This window comes from Hylobates moloch, unplaced genomic scaffold (genome assembly GCF_009828535.3).
Source record: "Hylobates moloch isolate HMO894 unplaced genomic scaffold, HMol_V3 SCAFFOLD_10, whole genome shotgun sequence".
Taxonomy (NCBI): Eukaryota; Metazoa; Chordata; class Mammalia; order Primates; family Hylobatidae; genus Hylobates; species Hylobates moloch.
In genome coordinates this window covers 93,239,046-93,255,718 of record NW_026652285.1, presented here as the reverse complement: position 1 = coordinate 93,255,718, position 16,673 = coordinate 93,239,046, and the positions used below count along the sequence as shown (strand labels likewise).

The 16,673-nt window shown below is 37.8% G+C and overlaps 1 protein-coding gene across 3 annotated transcripts in view; it reads left to right on the top strand.

Moving 5' to 3' along the window:
* The window catches only part of C5 (complement C5), a 124,935-nt gene that overhangs the window by 17,172 nt on the left and 91,090 nt on the right, over positions 1 to 16,673 (top strand). For 2 of the 3 annotated variants that reach the window (XM_032165009.2, XM_032165010.2), the window contains exons 1-2: positions 11,071 to 11,135; positions 15,240 to 15,432. In XM_032165009.2, the coding sequence (XP_032020900.1) occupies positions 11,071 to 11,135; positions 15,240 to 15,432 (258 nt within the window). Of the gene's footprint in view, positions 1 to 11,070; positions 11,136 to 15,239; positions 15,433 to 16,673 lie in introns of those variants that run through there. The other variant, XM_032165008.2, reaches the window with a different exon arrangement.

The window sequence follows — 16,673 nt, the reverse complement described above, 5'->3', positions numbered from 1 at the left end:
CCAGCTAACTTTTGTATTTTTAGTAGAGACGGGGTTTTACCGTGTTGGCCCGGCTGGTCTCGAACTCCTGACCTCAGGTGATCTGCCTGCCTCGGCCTCCCAAAGTGCTGGGATTACAGGTGTGAACCGCTGCGCCTGGCCCAATTCTAGGATTTTTAAATGAAGCAATACAGACCTTATGATTATCAGATTCTTTGTCTGTAAAATGAGTATAATGCTGAATCATTCCAAACAACATCAAGTGACTTCTGCTGCTGGGCAATTATTTTATTAATTTATTAATTTCATATTTTCTATATAACTTTTATGAAGATATCCAGAAAGCATTCTAGGGGTCTCAGGATAAATAGAGGGAAATAAAATTACTTAGAGTCAGTTTGGTGGGGCGGGGAGGGATAGACTAAGTGTTTGTGAGGTTTGGCAGTTATTTTGGAAGGAAAAAAAATTAAAAGATTTTGTGATATCTGGCTTTTTTCTTGTAAAAAACAGAGACTTTAGCATGTCTTCTTTTAAAAATAATTGAAGCAGAAAGAAAAGAGTTGGAAAAGCAAGAAAGAGTAATCCTAGAAAGGGTAATCATAAGAACTCCATAAATGTTTATGTGATTTTCAGTGCTAAGAAAGATCGCATTTCAGCATTCTTAAGAAGAAGGCAAATCAGCTGTTATCTCAAGGAAGCGAAGAAGCTGGTTCTCAGAAGAGATATTAATATAAGATAAGAAGCCAGAGTTTACCATGAAAAGCTGTCGCACCTAAGCACTGACTTAATCAGCACTAATTATTCCAGCTTTCTTTGGGAAGCTATTAAGTTAATACCAGCAGGTGGCGCTTTCAAAGTTGGCTCCTGAAGCTGCTGCTCTTCAGGAACTTAAAGTACACTTGCAAATTGTTTAAGTATTGATGACCGAGGAGCAAGGGCCTATTGGTGGTGGTAGTGAATGTAAGGAGCTTTCATGAAAGTTATATTTTTATAAAAACAGCTAATCTAGTGTAAAATTAACTATTGCTATGTAATAAATTCCCCCCAAACTTAATGACTTAAGATAACAACACACCTTAATTATCTGCCCAGTTCCTATGGGCAGGAATTCAGGAACGGCTTAGCTAGGTAATTCTGGGTTAGGTTCTCTTATGAGGTTGCAGTCAAGATGACAGCTGGGCTGCAGCCACCTAAAGTCATGACTAGGGCTGGAGGATTCACTTCACATGGCTCTGGGCAGGAGGCTGCAGTTCCTTTCCACATGGGCCTCTCCATAGGCTTCCTGAGTGTGCGCACTACATGGGGGCTTCCCCTAGAACAGGCAGTTCAAGAGAGAAAAAGGCAGAAACAGCAATATCTTGTATGACCTAACCTCAGAAGTCACACATATTCACTTTTGCTGTATTCTATTGGTCAGATGAATCAGTGTGATACAGTGTGGGAAGGGACCACACAGAGGCATGAATACAAGGGAGGTAAGGACCACTGGGAGCCATCTTGGAGTCTGGCTACCACATCTAGCCACTGGATGGGTACCAGGTATTAGAATTAGATGAAGGAACTTATGATGAACAAAAAGCAACATTGTCTGAAAAAGCGTGGGTCAGCGGAACCAAAGAAGGTGGTTAATGAGCTGAGCTTGATTCATTAGAAGGTCTAGGGTATAGAAAGAACAGATTCAGGTGAAGTTATAAAACTGTGAGAGATAAAGGGAGAGTGAGCATCTCCTCCTTGTATGTTGTTTCCTTTTGATTCCTCTAAGGAAAATATGCTTAACTGAATTCCATTATTAACACTGGATTTTCTTTTAGCCTTATTATTTTCCACTTCCTCCCTACTTCCTTATCTGAAATCCTATCCTATTCCATTATTATTTAGGATGTGAAGTGGCCTTTTGGGACATGCTATTCCAACCCACTGCTTTGGTGACTTTCAAGCATAGTTTAAGCAATGGCTTTCTTCTCTATTTTTCCCAGTTACCATTCAATCTTCAAATACAAATTTATCCACAGTAGATTTGAACCACTGTATTTCCCAGAATGTGGCTTATCCAGTTATTATCTCTTTCCACCTCTGACCTTTCCAGTTTGTCTTCCCAATCTGCCATCTGCCTGGTGGTCATTTCAGCCAGTCTTGCTCCAGCTCTATTGAGGAAGGGAGAACCAGACATAAGCCAGACTAGGTATTCAATTATGTAACATTTATTCCCACCTTGTGCATTTGAACCTTTGCCTAGAATACACAATAGTATATAATAAGAATCAAAATGTGTGGACTGGGATATAAATTATTTAAGAGTTTATAAAATACAGAATTAGTTACAGACAAAAAAGGCCGGGCACGGTGGCTCACGCCTGTAATCCCAGCATTTTGGGAGGCCGAGGTGGGTAGATCACTTGAGGTCCAGAGTTGGAGGCCAGCCTGGCCAATATGGTGAAACCCCATCTCTACTAAAAATACAAAAATTAGCCAGGCATGGTGGCTCACCCCTGTAGTCCCAGCTACTTGGGAGGCTGAGGCATGGGAATCACTTGAACCCAGGAGGCAGAGGTTGCAGTGAACTGAGATTGCACCACTGCACTCCAGCCTGGGTGACAGAGTGAGAATCTATCTAAAATATATATATATATATATATCTGGAGAAGGTGTCAAAGAGAAGGTAAGACTTCAGCATGGGCCGGGCACGGTGGCTCAGGCTTGTAATCCCAGCACTTTGGGAGGCCGAGGCGGGTGGATCACGAGGTCAGGAGATCGAGACCACGGTGAAACCCCATCTCTACTAAAAATACAAAAAAAAAAAATTAGCCGGGCGTGGTGGCGGGTGCCTGTAGTCCCAGCTACTCGGGAGGCTGAGGCAGGAGAATGGCGTGAACCTGGGAGGCGGAGCTTGTAGTGAGCCAAGATTGTGCCACTGCACTCCAGCCTGGGTGACAGAATGAGACTCCGTCTCAAAAAAAAACAAATGACTTCAGCATGATTTGGTATCTTTCCTGGCTTTTTTCTACGGATCCCAAACAATCAAATAGAAATTTCTGCAACTTACTAGATGTGTTCCCTGAAGCACTACATTTTTCTGAGCCTTAGTTTACTCATTGGTAACCAGACGGTAATAACACCCTTCTGCGTGGTTGTCAAGATGAGAGATAATTTAGCAAGTTAATTATCATAATAACTGATAAATGTTGGAAACTAATAATGGGTAGCTATTGTGTTGTTGCCATTTGGATAAGCTCCTTAAAGGCTGAGAATACCTCCTGTATATCTGAGTCTCATAAAATCTCGTTTAAATGCAGTGGAGTTTACAGGTCTTATTGAGATGTGATTAACATTTATGGCATTTCTTCTTAATTGCTAGACTGATTACTGAGAAGCGAGAAGAATGCTTCAAACAACATCAGGTTTAAAGTCTGAGTGAGAAGGATATTTTGGAGCAAAGACCTTTTACAGCTTATAAGATAAAGAAGTAGGTTACACAGAATCTACTAAAGGGAATCAATGCCATAACAAGAGACAAAACTGTTTACAGTGCCTTCTGAAAAGGATTCTAATCCATTTACACTCATTTACTTCTTATTATTAATCAGTAAGGACTTAGTACTGACATTTTGTTATTCATTTTCTGCTTGTTTTGTTGGTCCTCTCTTCCTTTCTTCCTTCCTATCTTCTTTTGTGTAAAAGTGATTTTCTCTAGTAGTATGTTTTAATTCCTTGCTTTTTATTTTTTGTGTAGCAATTATAGCTTTTTGGTTTGTAGTTATCGTGAGGCTTGCAAGTAACATCTTATAAACAATTATTTTAGACTTATAACAACTTAACTATTATCACAAAGAAAAGTTTTTAAAAACAAGCAGAGAAAGCCAAACAAACCTCTACACTTTATCTTTCCTGCATTTTGCCTTTTTGTTGTATCTATTTATATCTTTTTACGTGGTCTGTCTCTTAAAAATAATTGTAGTTACTATTTTTGATAGGTTTATCATTTAGTCATTCTATTAAGTATATGAGTGGTTTACGTACTGCAATTACAGTGTTACATTATTCTGTATTTCTCTGTGTAATTACTTTTACCAGCGAGTTTTATACTTTCAGATTATTTCTTCTTGCTCATTAATAGCCTTTTCTTTCAGATTGAAAAAACTTCCTTTAGCATTTCCTGTAAGATAGGTCTAATGTTGATAATATTCCTCAGCTTTTGTTTGTCTAAGTGTTTCTCCATGTCTGAAAAATAATTGTGCTGGGTATAATATTCTAGGTCAGATGTTTCTTTTCCTCAGCACTTTGACTATGTCATCCCACAAGCCTGTAAAGTTTCTGCTAAGAAATCTGTTGCCAGATGTATTAGAGCTCCTTTATGTTGTTTCTTTTCTCTTGCTTCTTTTAAGATCCTTTCTTTGTCCTTGATTGTTGAGAGTTTTATTATTATATGTCTTGAAGTAGTCTTATTTGGGTTGAATCTGCTCAGCATTCTTTGATTTTCTTGTACCTAGATATTCATATCTTTCTCTAGGTTTGGAAAGTTGTCTGTTATAATTTCCTTGAATAAACATTCTATCCCAATTTCTCTCTTTCTCTCTCTCTACATCCCCTTTAAGGCTAGTAACTCTTAAATTTGCTCTTTTGAGGCTATTTTCTAGATCTTGTAGGCATGCTTCGTTCTTTTTTCTTTTTGGTTTTTTCCTTTTTCTCCTCGGTGTATTTTCTTATAGCCTGTCTTCAAGCTCACAAATTCTTTCTTTGCTTGATCAAGTCTGCTATTGAGAGACTCCAATGCATTTTTCAGTTTATCAATTGAATTTTCTATCTCCAAGATTTTTTAAAAGAAATTTTCATATTTTATTGATAAAATAATATGTAGTCACAAATACTGGGGGAATAAATGTAGCCATACACTTCTTTGTCTTAGTAATCTATATTTTAGCCAGCTCCAGAATTTCCATTTGATTTAAAAAATTTCAATCTCTTTGTTAAGTTTCTCTGATAGAATTCTGAATTTCTTCACTGTTATCTTGAAGTTCATTGAAGTTCATCAAGGCACCTATTTTGAATTCCCTGTCCGATTAGTCATGTATCTTCATCACTCCAGGATTGGTCAATGGTGCCTTATTCAGTCCATTCAGTGAGGCCATGTTTTCCTGGATGTTCTTGATAATTGTGGATATTCGTCCATGTCTGGGCCTTGAAGAGTTAGGTATTTATTCCCATCTTTATAGTCCAGGCTTGTTTGTCCCTGTCAAGAATTCAAAGGGGATTGAGTTTTGTGGCCTAAGCCTGTGGTTACTGCAGCCATCTCAGCACTTGGGGGTGCCCTAAGCCCAGGAACACTGAAACACTTACAGACTCTTAGATACACAGTCTTGGTGTATCTAAGACTTGGGAAGATGGGGGAGAATTCCCTGGGTTACCAGGCAAAGTCTCTTGCTCTCTTCCCTCTCTTTCCCAAATCAGAAGGCATCTCTCTCCAGGCTTGGCTAACTGGAGCTGGGGGAGGAGTGATGCAGACACTCTACTGGCCACAGCTGGCATCACACTGGGTCATACCTGAAGCCCACAGCCTTCCAGACCAGCTCAGTACTGGGGCTCACCAAGGCCTGCAGCCACTACTGCCTGGTTATGCCTGCTGCTAATGTTTATTCAAGGCCCAAGGCCACATTAGTCAGCAGATGGTGAATCCTGCCAGGACCAAGTCCATACCAACCGAGCAGTGGATTCCCTTCTGACCCAGGGTGGGCCTAGAAACACTATCCAGGAACAAAGCCTGGAATCGGGGGCTTTGGGAATCTGTTTGGTGTTTTACCGTATTGTGGCTAAGCTGATACCCAAGTTGCAAGACAAAGTCCTCTGTGCTCTTCTCTCTTCTTTCCCCAAGCAGAAGGAATCTCTCCCCAAGCATCAGTACCTGAAGTTTGGGAAGGAGTGACATACATACTCCTGTGGCTGCCACAACTAATGTCAAACTGTGTTGCACCCTAAGTCCACTGCCTCCAAGACCAGGACAGCACTAGACCTTGCCCAAGGACTTGCTAACAGAGGAAAAAAAATCTGTAAAATATTTCAGAGTGGAATATTTTGAGCCAATATGAGTGATCATGGTCTTGGGAACAAGTCTTAAGAGGTTCTGAGGAAGTGTGCCCGAAGCAGTTAGGTTATAGTTTGATTTTATACATTTCCAGGAGACAAGAGTTACAGGCGAAGACATAAATCGGTACATGGGAAGTATATATTGATTCAGCCCAAAAAAGCAGGACATCTCCAAGCAGGGACTTAGTAGTTATAGGTGGGTCTTAAGGATTCTTCAGTTGACAATTGGTTGAGAGGGTTAAGCTATTGTCTAAAGGCTTAAAGTCAATAGTAAGTAATGCTTGAGTTAAAGGAGGTTGTGGGGTCCAAGGTTCTTGTTATGTAGATGAACCCTCATAGATAGCAGCCCTCAGAGAGAATCAATGGCAAACGTCTGTCTCTTTGCAGACCTTTGAGATGTCAGACTCTCAGTTCAACTCTGCTAGATCTGGGAAAAGCCTAGAAAGGGAAGGCCTGGTTTTGTTAATGGAGATTATCTACAGATGCAAATCTCTCCCACAAAAGATAGCTTTGCAGGGCCATTTCAAAATATGTCAAATATATTTTAAGGTAAAATATTTTTATTCCCTACAGGGTCTGCTATCTGTCATGTGATGCCATATCAGAGTCAGGTTGAAAAGTAAGCCATATTACAGCAGGTTTATTTTTATTTATTTATTTATTTATTTTGAGGCAGAATTTTGCTCTTGTTGCCCAGGCTGGAGTGCAATGGCACTATCTTGGCTCACTGCAACCTCTGCCTCCCAGGTTCAAGCAATTCTGCTGCCTCAGCCTCCTGAGTAGCTGGGATTACAGGCACCTGCCACCACACCCAGCTAATTTTTGTATTTTTAGTAGAGACGAGGTTTCACCATATTGGCCAGTCTGGTCTTGAACTCCTGACCTCAGGTGATCTGCCTGCCTCAGCCTCCCAAAGTGCTGGGATTACAGGAGTGAGCCACCACGCCCGGACTATACCAGGTTAACTTTTAAAGCTCATTTAATGATATTTTATGGTTTGTAGCGTGTGATTCCTTGCGTGAATGGCCTGAGGTCTTGTTTGTAATTTGGTATCTTATTGCCACAGAGTCTGTTTTGTCCATCTTATGATCTTTTAACTTGAATGCTGGTCAGTTGTGCCTAAACTCCAAAGGGAGGGGGTATAACAAGGCATGTCTAACCTCCCTTCCCATCACGGCCAGGAATTCAATTTTTAAGATGTTTCTGGGGTCTCTTTGGCCAAGTGGGAGTTCATTCAGTCAATAAGGGGCAAATTGGGGGTGCTTAGCATTTTATGTTTAGTCTACACACTTTAGTCCTTGTGTCCTGACTGCCACTCAAATAGACTCAGGACCTCAGACCACTTTAGTTAGCCAGTGGTGAAGCTAGCCATGACCTGGGTTTCTCCCTCTGGAGCAGAGAATTTTCCTCTGTCCCAACGCCTGCCTAAATGTGCTGTCAGAATTCTGGGCGCCTGCAGAATTCTGTCCTGTGTTATGTTCCACCGTGACAGGGCAGCACTGACTTCCAGTGCAAAGTCCTGCACTCACTTTGCTCTCTCTCCTCCCCTCCAAGCACACAGATTCTCTTTCCCGCTGTGCAGCCTGTGGTTGGAGGAGGGGTGGTGTAGGCAATGCAGGGAGACCTTCCCCCCTACCCCCACCCCATCTTCAATGCCTCTTTCCTTATCATTACGGTAAAACCAGGCACTGTGATCACTCACCTGATTTTATGGCTTTTATGAAGGTGCTGTCTTGCGTGGATAGTTGTTCTATTTGGTGTTCCTGTGTGGAGAACTATCTCTGGGGGGTTCTATTCAGCCACCTTGCTCCACCTCCGCCCTCTCTCCAGTCAGTCTTTAAACTGCTGGCACCGAAGCCTCCAGTGCCTTTCTCCTCTGTATCCCATGGAGAGTTACTGAAGTAGTTCTTTTTGGATTTCAGTTGACCTTTTATTAGAGCCTTTCTCCTAAAGGATTAAAACATGAGACTGCGGGCTTGAGCCAAAAAGCAGTCAGAGGGACAAATACTGGGTTTTACTTAGAATAACTCACCTGCCTAGTGCCAGCCTACCACTCTTGAACAAAACTTGTATGATTCCCATGTCTCCGTTTAGAATAATTTAATTCTGAGGAGATGCCTCTGTTTCTCCACTGGCCTCTGGACATGGAACAGGCACATGAAAATTACCTGGGGCAGTTATGGGTCACATCACCTCTCTTACTCTAGCCAGCCAGCAGGCACTTGAAGTTCGCAATCTGATGGGCTGAATTTCTGAAAACAATAACAAACAAAATGTCGCTTATTTTTTCTCTAAATTTACAACCCATTAATATACCTCCTTATAAGCTGTCTGATTTTGAAAATTATACATGATAAAATCCTTTATTATACATAAAGAAGAGTTCTGTAGTTTGTATTAATAGAAAATTGGTGTCCAGACATATTTTACCAAGTAAGTATAAAATAACTAAAGAATATCCATTTGAAAGATACAAAATTATTATCCTGCTAGGAGCACCTTGGTGTCAAGGTGACTTCAGGGAATAATCAGGTAATTCAGCTCCTTGGCTGGAGGGAAGAATGGAATGTTGAGGCTGGAGAACTAAGCAGGGCTCAAGAGGGGCCTTGTGTACTAGGCTAGGTCATTTGGGCTCAATCATGAGGGGACAATTGAGGCAGCATTAGCAGGAAGGTCAGGTGACCACGAAACTTGCTGCCAGATCTGAGATTCTTCTCTTTTAGAAATGCAGTATTTGTATAAAAATGAAAGGCTCACCAAAGGTCACATTTTAAATTATAAAGAAAAAAATCATCTTTTTTTTTTTGAGATGGAGTCTGGATCTGTTGCTCAGGCTGGAGTGCAGTGGCGTGATCTGTGCTCAACCTCCACCTCCCAGGTTCAAGTGAATCTCCTGCCTCAGCCTCCCAAGTAGCTGGGATTACAGGCACCTGCCACCACGCCTGGCTAATTTTTGTATTTTTAGTAGAGACGAGGTTTCACCATGTTGGTCAGGCTGGTCTTAAACTCCTGACCTCAGGTGATCCACCCACCTCGGCCTCCCAAAGAGCTGGGATTACAGGTGTGAGCCAGCGTGCCCAGCCTCAAAAGTTCACCTGTGAGCCACATTTAGAAGGTAGATAAAAAATTTTGACTAAACACAGCTGAGAATCTATAAATTGTTAAACTTCAGTTCTGTTGAGAATCTTTGAGATCCATCATTTTCTAAATGTTTTCTACCAGAGAAACAGGACAATGGCTTGCAAATATTGGTTATCAGTATTTACTCTATAGCTCAAGCAAACAAACTTATTTGCACTTAAAATACAAATATTACCTACCTTGATTTGAGTGTTCTTGTTCTCTCTTAAATTTCATTTCCCAAAAATGATGGCAAAAGTACTGTTTGTTTTAACTTGACCCATCTTTTGCAACCCAGCTTAATCATTTCACAGATTCCCTTTTGAAATAAATGGGCTAGATGATCAGACAATAGTGGCAAATGTTTGTCATTTCAACGACATATGCAAGAGATACCTTTAGTGAAATTTGTATATCAAATTTCCCTTTGTGCTCCTTTTTTTCCCTAGTGAATTCAGCATTAAAGTGTTTGTAAATATTTTTGGTTTATTCTTTATTAATTCAAAGCAAAGAATGCCAATGTGACCATAAATATCTCATTTATATATCATAAATATCTCATTATAGAAATATGTTTAGAGACATCTGTCTTATTATTTTAAAGAAGAGTACATATTATATATTAAGGTAAAAATAGTACTAAAGAAGAGAAGGTAGTAAATAAAAAATTCTAATGAACATAAAACATCATAAAAATTAACTTAATTAAAAATCAGCCAGGCACGGTGGCTCATGCCTGTAATCCCAGCACTTTGGGATGCCAAGGTGGGTGGATCACCTGAGGTCAGGAGTTCGAGACCAGCCTGGCCAACATGGTGAAACCCTGCCTCTATTAAAAATACAAAAAATTAGCTGGATGAGGTGGGACATGCCTGTAGTCCCAGCTACTTGGGAGGCTGAGGCAGGAGAATCCCTTGAACCTGGGAGGCGGAGGTTGCCCTGAGCCGAGATAGTGCCACTAGACTACAGCCTGGGTGACAGAAAGATACTCTGTCTCAAAAAAAAAAAAAAATATATATATATATATATATATAAACATAAAATTTTAGTATATTGTGAATTAATTACTAGACTCAATTGTTATAGGAAGCTTTGTTTTTCTGGAGCTCTTATATTAAAATTATCAAAATCCTCACTGAAAAGTATAACATGTGTTTTCTTTAAAAGAAAGATATTCTATATCTGAATAAAGACAAACTTTGAATGAGTGGTATATGACTTAATAAATATTGAAGAATATCTATTCTCCAATACTTAGAGAATGATGACAGCATCCTCCACAAAGTGTTTTCACAACTTTCCTCCACCTAATGTTCTCTAGACTGAGACAGACCAAGGAACAATTCCCTAGACCTCCTTTGCAGAGCTAGGTTATGCTCAGACCATTTGCAGCACCAACGACACTGCCATTCAGGTCTCCAAAAAAGATCATCTTGTGAGTCCTGTCTAAACCAGGCCCCTTCTAAAATCATTTCAATTTGAAAGAGTCCAGGTGGGTCTTCATCAGTATTAGAGTGGACCTGCCAGATGTGTGCTTGCAGATGATGCAACATCAAAGCAAATGGCCTGGGCAAGAGAAGAAAGGCCAAAGCAATGGGCTTACTGGTTTCTAGCTTTGAGCCACTCTTCATAGTGCCAAATTCCCATTTTACAGTCCCTTTATTTGTATTAATAAAAATAAATTCCCTGGGTGTAAGTTCCTGTAAAGTACTCCCTATCTGTATTCCTGGGCATGAAAGGGTGTTTTAGTTCCAATTCTAGTTTTCCCACTTAGAGGTTCACCTTTCTGACATTAATAATTAGCCAGATTATCTGAATTCTTCAAGTTCAGTTTATTTAAAAGGAGACTATCCTCAAAAGGGTTATATCCATGGTTTCCTGCTACCTCCAACCATGGGCCTTTTGGGAATACTTTGTTTTTTAATCTTCCTGGGGAAAACTTGGGGACAGGAGCAAACGTAAGTAAAACAAGCTATCTTCATTTTTCAATGCATCTTAGTTATGACGAATGAAGAGTTAAATTTAACAGATTCTGTTAATTTGAAAATAACTTGCTACTTCTGAGAACACCAAGTGAATAGTATCATCTCTGAATGAGAAAGTCATGGAAGCATTTTGATTTGATGAGTAGCTAACAACATGACAGCTTTTACAGAATTGTTATTTATTAAAATTTACGTAAGTGATTATTCAAATTCCTCTTCAAAAAAGCACAAAAGAAACTCCAGATAATGAACTTTCTTGACATTTTTTGCTTTTTTTTAACTTGGTGTTAGTTTTCTTTGTGTTTTTCATAGACTATACACAGTTAAACCAGGGTTATTTAGGAGTCAATCTAATACTGTGATCTGAAAATCTGTTGTTGTAATGACTTCTATCATGCATTTATGAGCTGATTTTTTACAGTTTTTAGTGTCATTATTGAGATAATATGCATTTTAAGTAATGTTTTAAAAATAATGATCTTATATCTAGAAATATTTTAATACTGAAAACTAACTGTAGATCATCTAATCAAACCTATTCATTTTATATATGAGGATAAGTCCAGATAAGGGAAGTGACTGACCAAAGGTCACAGTTCTAGAGAGACAGAAACAGGATTTTTATTAAGGTCTCCTGTTCATCACTTCAATTTTTTTCATTTTGTCATAAATGTATACGTATAAATGTATTATATATAAACACATACTTAGTATGTCATTCTTTTTTAGCACCCTCGTATTTCTGATCTGTGATCTTATTACATGGCCACAAACACTCAACTACCTTAGCATCCTGCGTTTATTATTTCTTTTTGAAAGATGAGCAGCTAAGGCTTAGAGAGACTGAAATTAAGTGACTTCAAATTGGTGGCAGAACTAGGGCTAGGACCTGGGTTCCATGATTCTTGTCCAGACTTATTCTGAATTATTTCTACTAGCCCTTAATAAAAATTATTTCCTCACTTTCTCTGAAAAAGTCAGAGTGTACCATTTACAACATGGCAATCAATCACTTTAATTAATTGGTTGATTGATTGACTCAACAAATATTTATTGAGCACCTAACCATATGATAGGCACTGCAGATATAGCAAATGGTAAGACAATTCCTAGAGCTTGCATTCTAGTGGGAGAAGCAAGTAATGAATGAATGAACCCCTGAAAGAATGTGTAAGGTCAGGTAGGTAGTATTATGAAGAAAAAAATAAAGCAGAGTATGAGAATTAAAAAAAAAAATTATGGGGCACTATTTTAAAATGTGGCCAGGAAAGGTTCTCTTAAGGAGGCTGCACTCAAACAGAGCCTGAAGGAAGTGAGGAAGCAAACCATGCACATATCTGAGGAAAGAGCATTCCAGATAGAGGCCAAAATAACATTCTTGCCTCTCTGCAAGCTCAGTAACCTGATCTTCTGCAGCAGTTGAAAGACAAAGAAAACTATGAAATTATTTAAATGGATAGATTATGCTACTGATAAGTCAATAAGAACCAAAATCTTTTTAAAGGGTGGTTCCAGAATATTCTTTTAGGGGCTTCTAAACACTATGTATTTTATGCTTGACTGCTACCGTCACATAGACCAGCAGTCCTCAACCGTTTTGGCACTAGAGACAGGTTTTGTGGAAGACAGTGTTTCCATGGACCAGGATTGGGGTGGGGATGGTTTCAGAATGAAACTGTTCCACTTCAGATCATCAGGCATTATATTCTCATAAGGAGCTTGCAATCTAGATCCCTCGCATGTGCAGTTCACAATAGGGTTCACGCTCCTAGGAGAATCTAATGCCACCACTGATCTGACAGGAGGCAGAGCTCAGGTGGTAATGCTCCTTTGCCCCACTGCTCACCTCCTGCTGTGTGGCCTGGTTCCTAACAAGCCATGGACTTGTATTGGTCCGTGGCCCAGGGATTGGGGACCCCTACCATACACAATTCAAAATTAAAGCAATACTAAACTGAAAAACATAAAGCTTCTATAAATACTGAAATTAAAGTAGCTTTATGTCTCTAAATTTTTCTAATTACAAAACTCTTTATAAATTCCATTTAGTATAACAGTTGAAAATGTTAATTCTGGAAATGGGCTTCTCAGGTTCGATTTCTAATTCTATAATTTGTGAATTATAGAATTCATAAATCCTATATGTGTGGCCTTGGGAAAATTAATTAGCAGTTTCTTCACCTTAAAATTGGAGTAATAGTTCCTCACAGAGTGGTTGTAATCACACAGTGAGTTTATACAAATAAAGTATTCAGAATAGTGCCTTATCACAGGGTAAAATTTCAGTAAATATATCTTATTATCATAAAAGCTGAGCTCCTCTCATTTTCTGCTATCTCCTACTAGGCATGTGGGGAAGGGGAATTCAGATGATGGTTGGAAATCTGGAAATTCTTTCCTCTCTTTTGTAATTTGCCTATAAGTGGATCCAAATTAATTGTAAAGTAGGAGAACTGCCAGATGCTTTAAAGGATTTAATTGCTGATAAATTAATTCCATTGTTACTAAAAACTTCCTGCTTTTACCAGACTCTTAAAATGTCATAATGTTGGCAGAAGCCTGGAATAATTCTGCCAGGTGGGGTGGTGGGTGCACTCCAAGCTTGTTGGGCCACTTGAATTAGTCGATCACTATGCCCTTTTGGGTTAAAACACTTTTTTTCCTATGTAATAGCATATGTAGTTCTCGCTATTCAAATTAGATACTTTTGTGATATACAGTTAGTAATCCAGTTTATATTTGCAAGTTTTAAAATACAATAATTTTTTAAAATCACATACTTTAAAATTTGCATTTCAAGAACATGTATAGATTCACTTCCATTGTTGTATAAATCGCATGAAAGTAAAAATAAGAGAACAGTCTATGGTTGTGAATAACATACAAACTTGACCTCAACTGTACACATAACAACTGAGAGAGAACTGATAGAAAGTCCTCCCCCATTTACTTACAAACCATATAACCTTAGCTAAGTTAGCCTCTTACCACTTGCAAAATATGAATGATGATAGTACCAGCATCATTGGCTTATTGTAAAAATTAACAAGAGCTGTATGTAAAGTGCTGATACAGCCTCTGATATATGGCAAGTACTTAATTACCATTATTGTTTGAAGATGATGATTTGCTCTTAAAGGACCATCATCATTATTTCCATTTCCAAATGCACTTCCCAGCTCACTCATATTCCATCCTTTCCGTTATCTGTTTACTAGTATAACATAGTATTTCTAAGATCACTCCCTAATTTTTATTATGTAATTAGACACTAAAGGGCTTCGGGCAAAATTTATTTACTCTTCTTGCTCCTGTATCACTTTTTAAATGATTACATATACATACTCATTGTTCTAATGAGATTATAATTGTATTTAGAAAGTTAATGTGTTTAATAACTTTACAATTATTATACTTTTTCCATCAACAATTTCTTTTCCAGATACAACCAAAACAATTGCCTGGAGGACAAAACCCAGTTTCTTATGTGTATTTGGAAGTTGTATCAAAGCATTTTTCAATTAATTTAGTGAGATTAATAAATCTTAACATGTATTGAGTACTAAGAGTGCTAGACCTTTTCATATATATGTTCTCATTTAATCTTTACCAGAGCCTGGTAAAGAAGGTGATTATTTTCACAGTAAGTTATTTTAGCCTCAGAAAGAGTTAGTGACTTTACCATGGTCACTCAGCCAGCAGATGCCACAGCTGGAATTAATTCACTGCTTTTTTCTTCATTGAGCAAAAAATATTGACCCCATTTACATGTTCTGGTCAACATGATTAAAAGTCTTCCTTGGCTGCAGTAGCTAAGAGAAGGTGCTATTATCACCTTACCTTTCTAAATGTAAACTAAACCTCCAGCTTCATTTCTCAGATCTTAATTCCAAACTACTTAGAAATTATGCCGAAGTTACAGTGGGTCACAAGTACATTTTGACTTACTAATATCATTTTTAAGTGAGGAAATATATGTATTTTAAAAGGAATCTCTCAAGTGAGAGAAAAAAATCAAAAGTATGAGAAAATATGTCATATAAAGACACTGAGCCTTATCTTTTCCTTTTTCAACAGATATGTCATTTCAGCTCCAAAAATATTCCGTGTTGGAGCATCTGAAAATATTGTGATTCAAGTTTATGGATACACTGAAGCATTTGATGCAACAATCTCTATTAAAAGTTATCCTGATAAAAAATTTAGTTACTCCTCAGGCCATGTTCATTTATCCTCAGAGAATAAATTCCAAAACTCTGCAGTCTTAACAGTATGTATTTATCCTTTATTTTCTTTATATATACAGAATATTCTCAATAAAAATGTGTACAAAGTTTGAATATTGATAACATATAGATTTAATCATTTACATCCACTGTGGGATTATTAGATGATGTCAGTCACTAATGATAATGTAAGTGAAAATTCTAACAGAAACAGAAAATTCTAAACAGAAGAGTTATGTCTGCTTTTTGAGCAATGCATGTCAATTTTCACATTCTTATTGGAAAATAAAATTGTACTAATGTGAAAATATTTGGAGATAATTGAAAATACTTGTTTGCTGTGAAAATTACTATTAGAAAGAAATTGAGAAATATGAATATGATTTTATCTGTAGTACATTGCCCACAAAAATCCATGGATATTATTGAACATTCGATTGAACTCTAATATTCTACAATTATAGTTTCAAAAACTAAAAATTTTTGATTACTAAAGTGAATAGCTCTCATTGACAACCTGCAGTTAATAGAAAGAACAACCTTGATCAAATAACTCTTTCTCCTATTAAGATATTGTAGTGTAGATTGCTTAGAGACATACTTGCAACTTATTTCTTACTAAAAATTCTGATACTTAATAAAGAAAATCAAAGAATATCAGATGTAAAATGGGCTCTGCAGTTCATTTAGAACAGAGTTTCTCTAAATGTGAGTTCTTTATAAAGAAATTAAAAATGGAAATTTAATAAAGAGCTTTAAATTAGAATTATATTGATTTTGTAGCATTTTGAATTTATTTTATAAATTTGCTTTGAGTTTTTAATTATACAAAAATCATAAGCATAAGATTATACCATTTTAAGTTTGTATATATTTAAGTCTCTTTGTAACAAAAATTATTTTGATTATGTTATAAATAATAAAAAGCCGATGCTGAGGGTCCTCCATGACTTTTGTCCTTTAAAAGGGCTATGCATATTACTCAAGTTTAAGAAACACTAATCTAAAAAATTTCTAATCAAACATAGGAATTCTTTAATGTTCTTAGCAGTAAATGCTCATATCTCTTAACAAATTCTTCCACTTATTAGGTTTGTTAACAATTAAAATTCATTTATTAAAAGTGTTACTTTTATGGCATATGCCTGTAATCCCAGCTACTTGGGAGGCTGAGGCAGGAGAATAGCTTGAACCCAGGAGGCAGAGGTTGCAGTGAGCCAAGATCGTGCCACTGCACTCCAGCCTAGGCAACAGAGTGAGACTCCATCTCAAAAAAAAAAAAAAA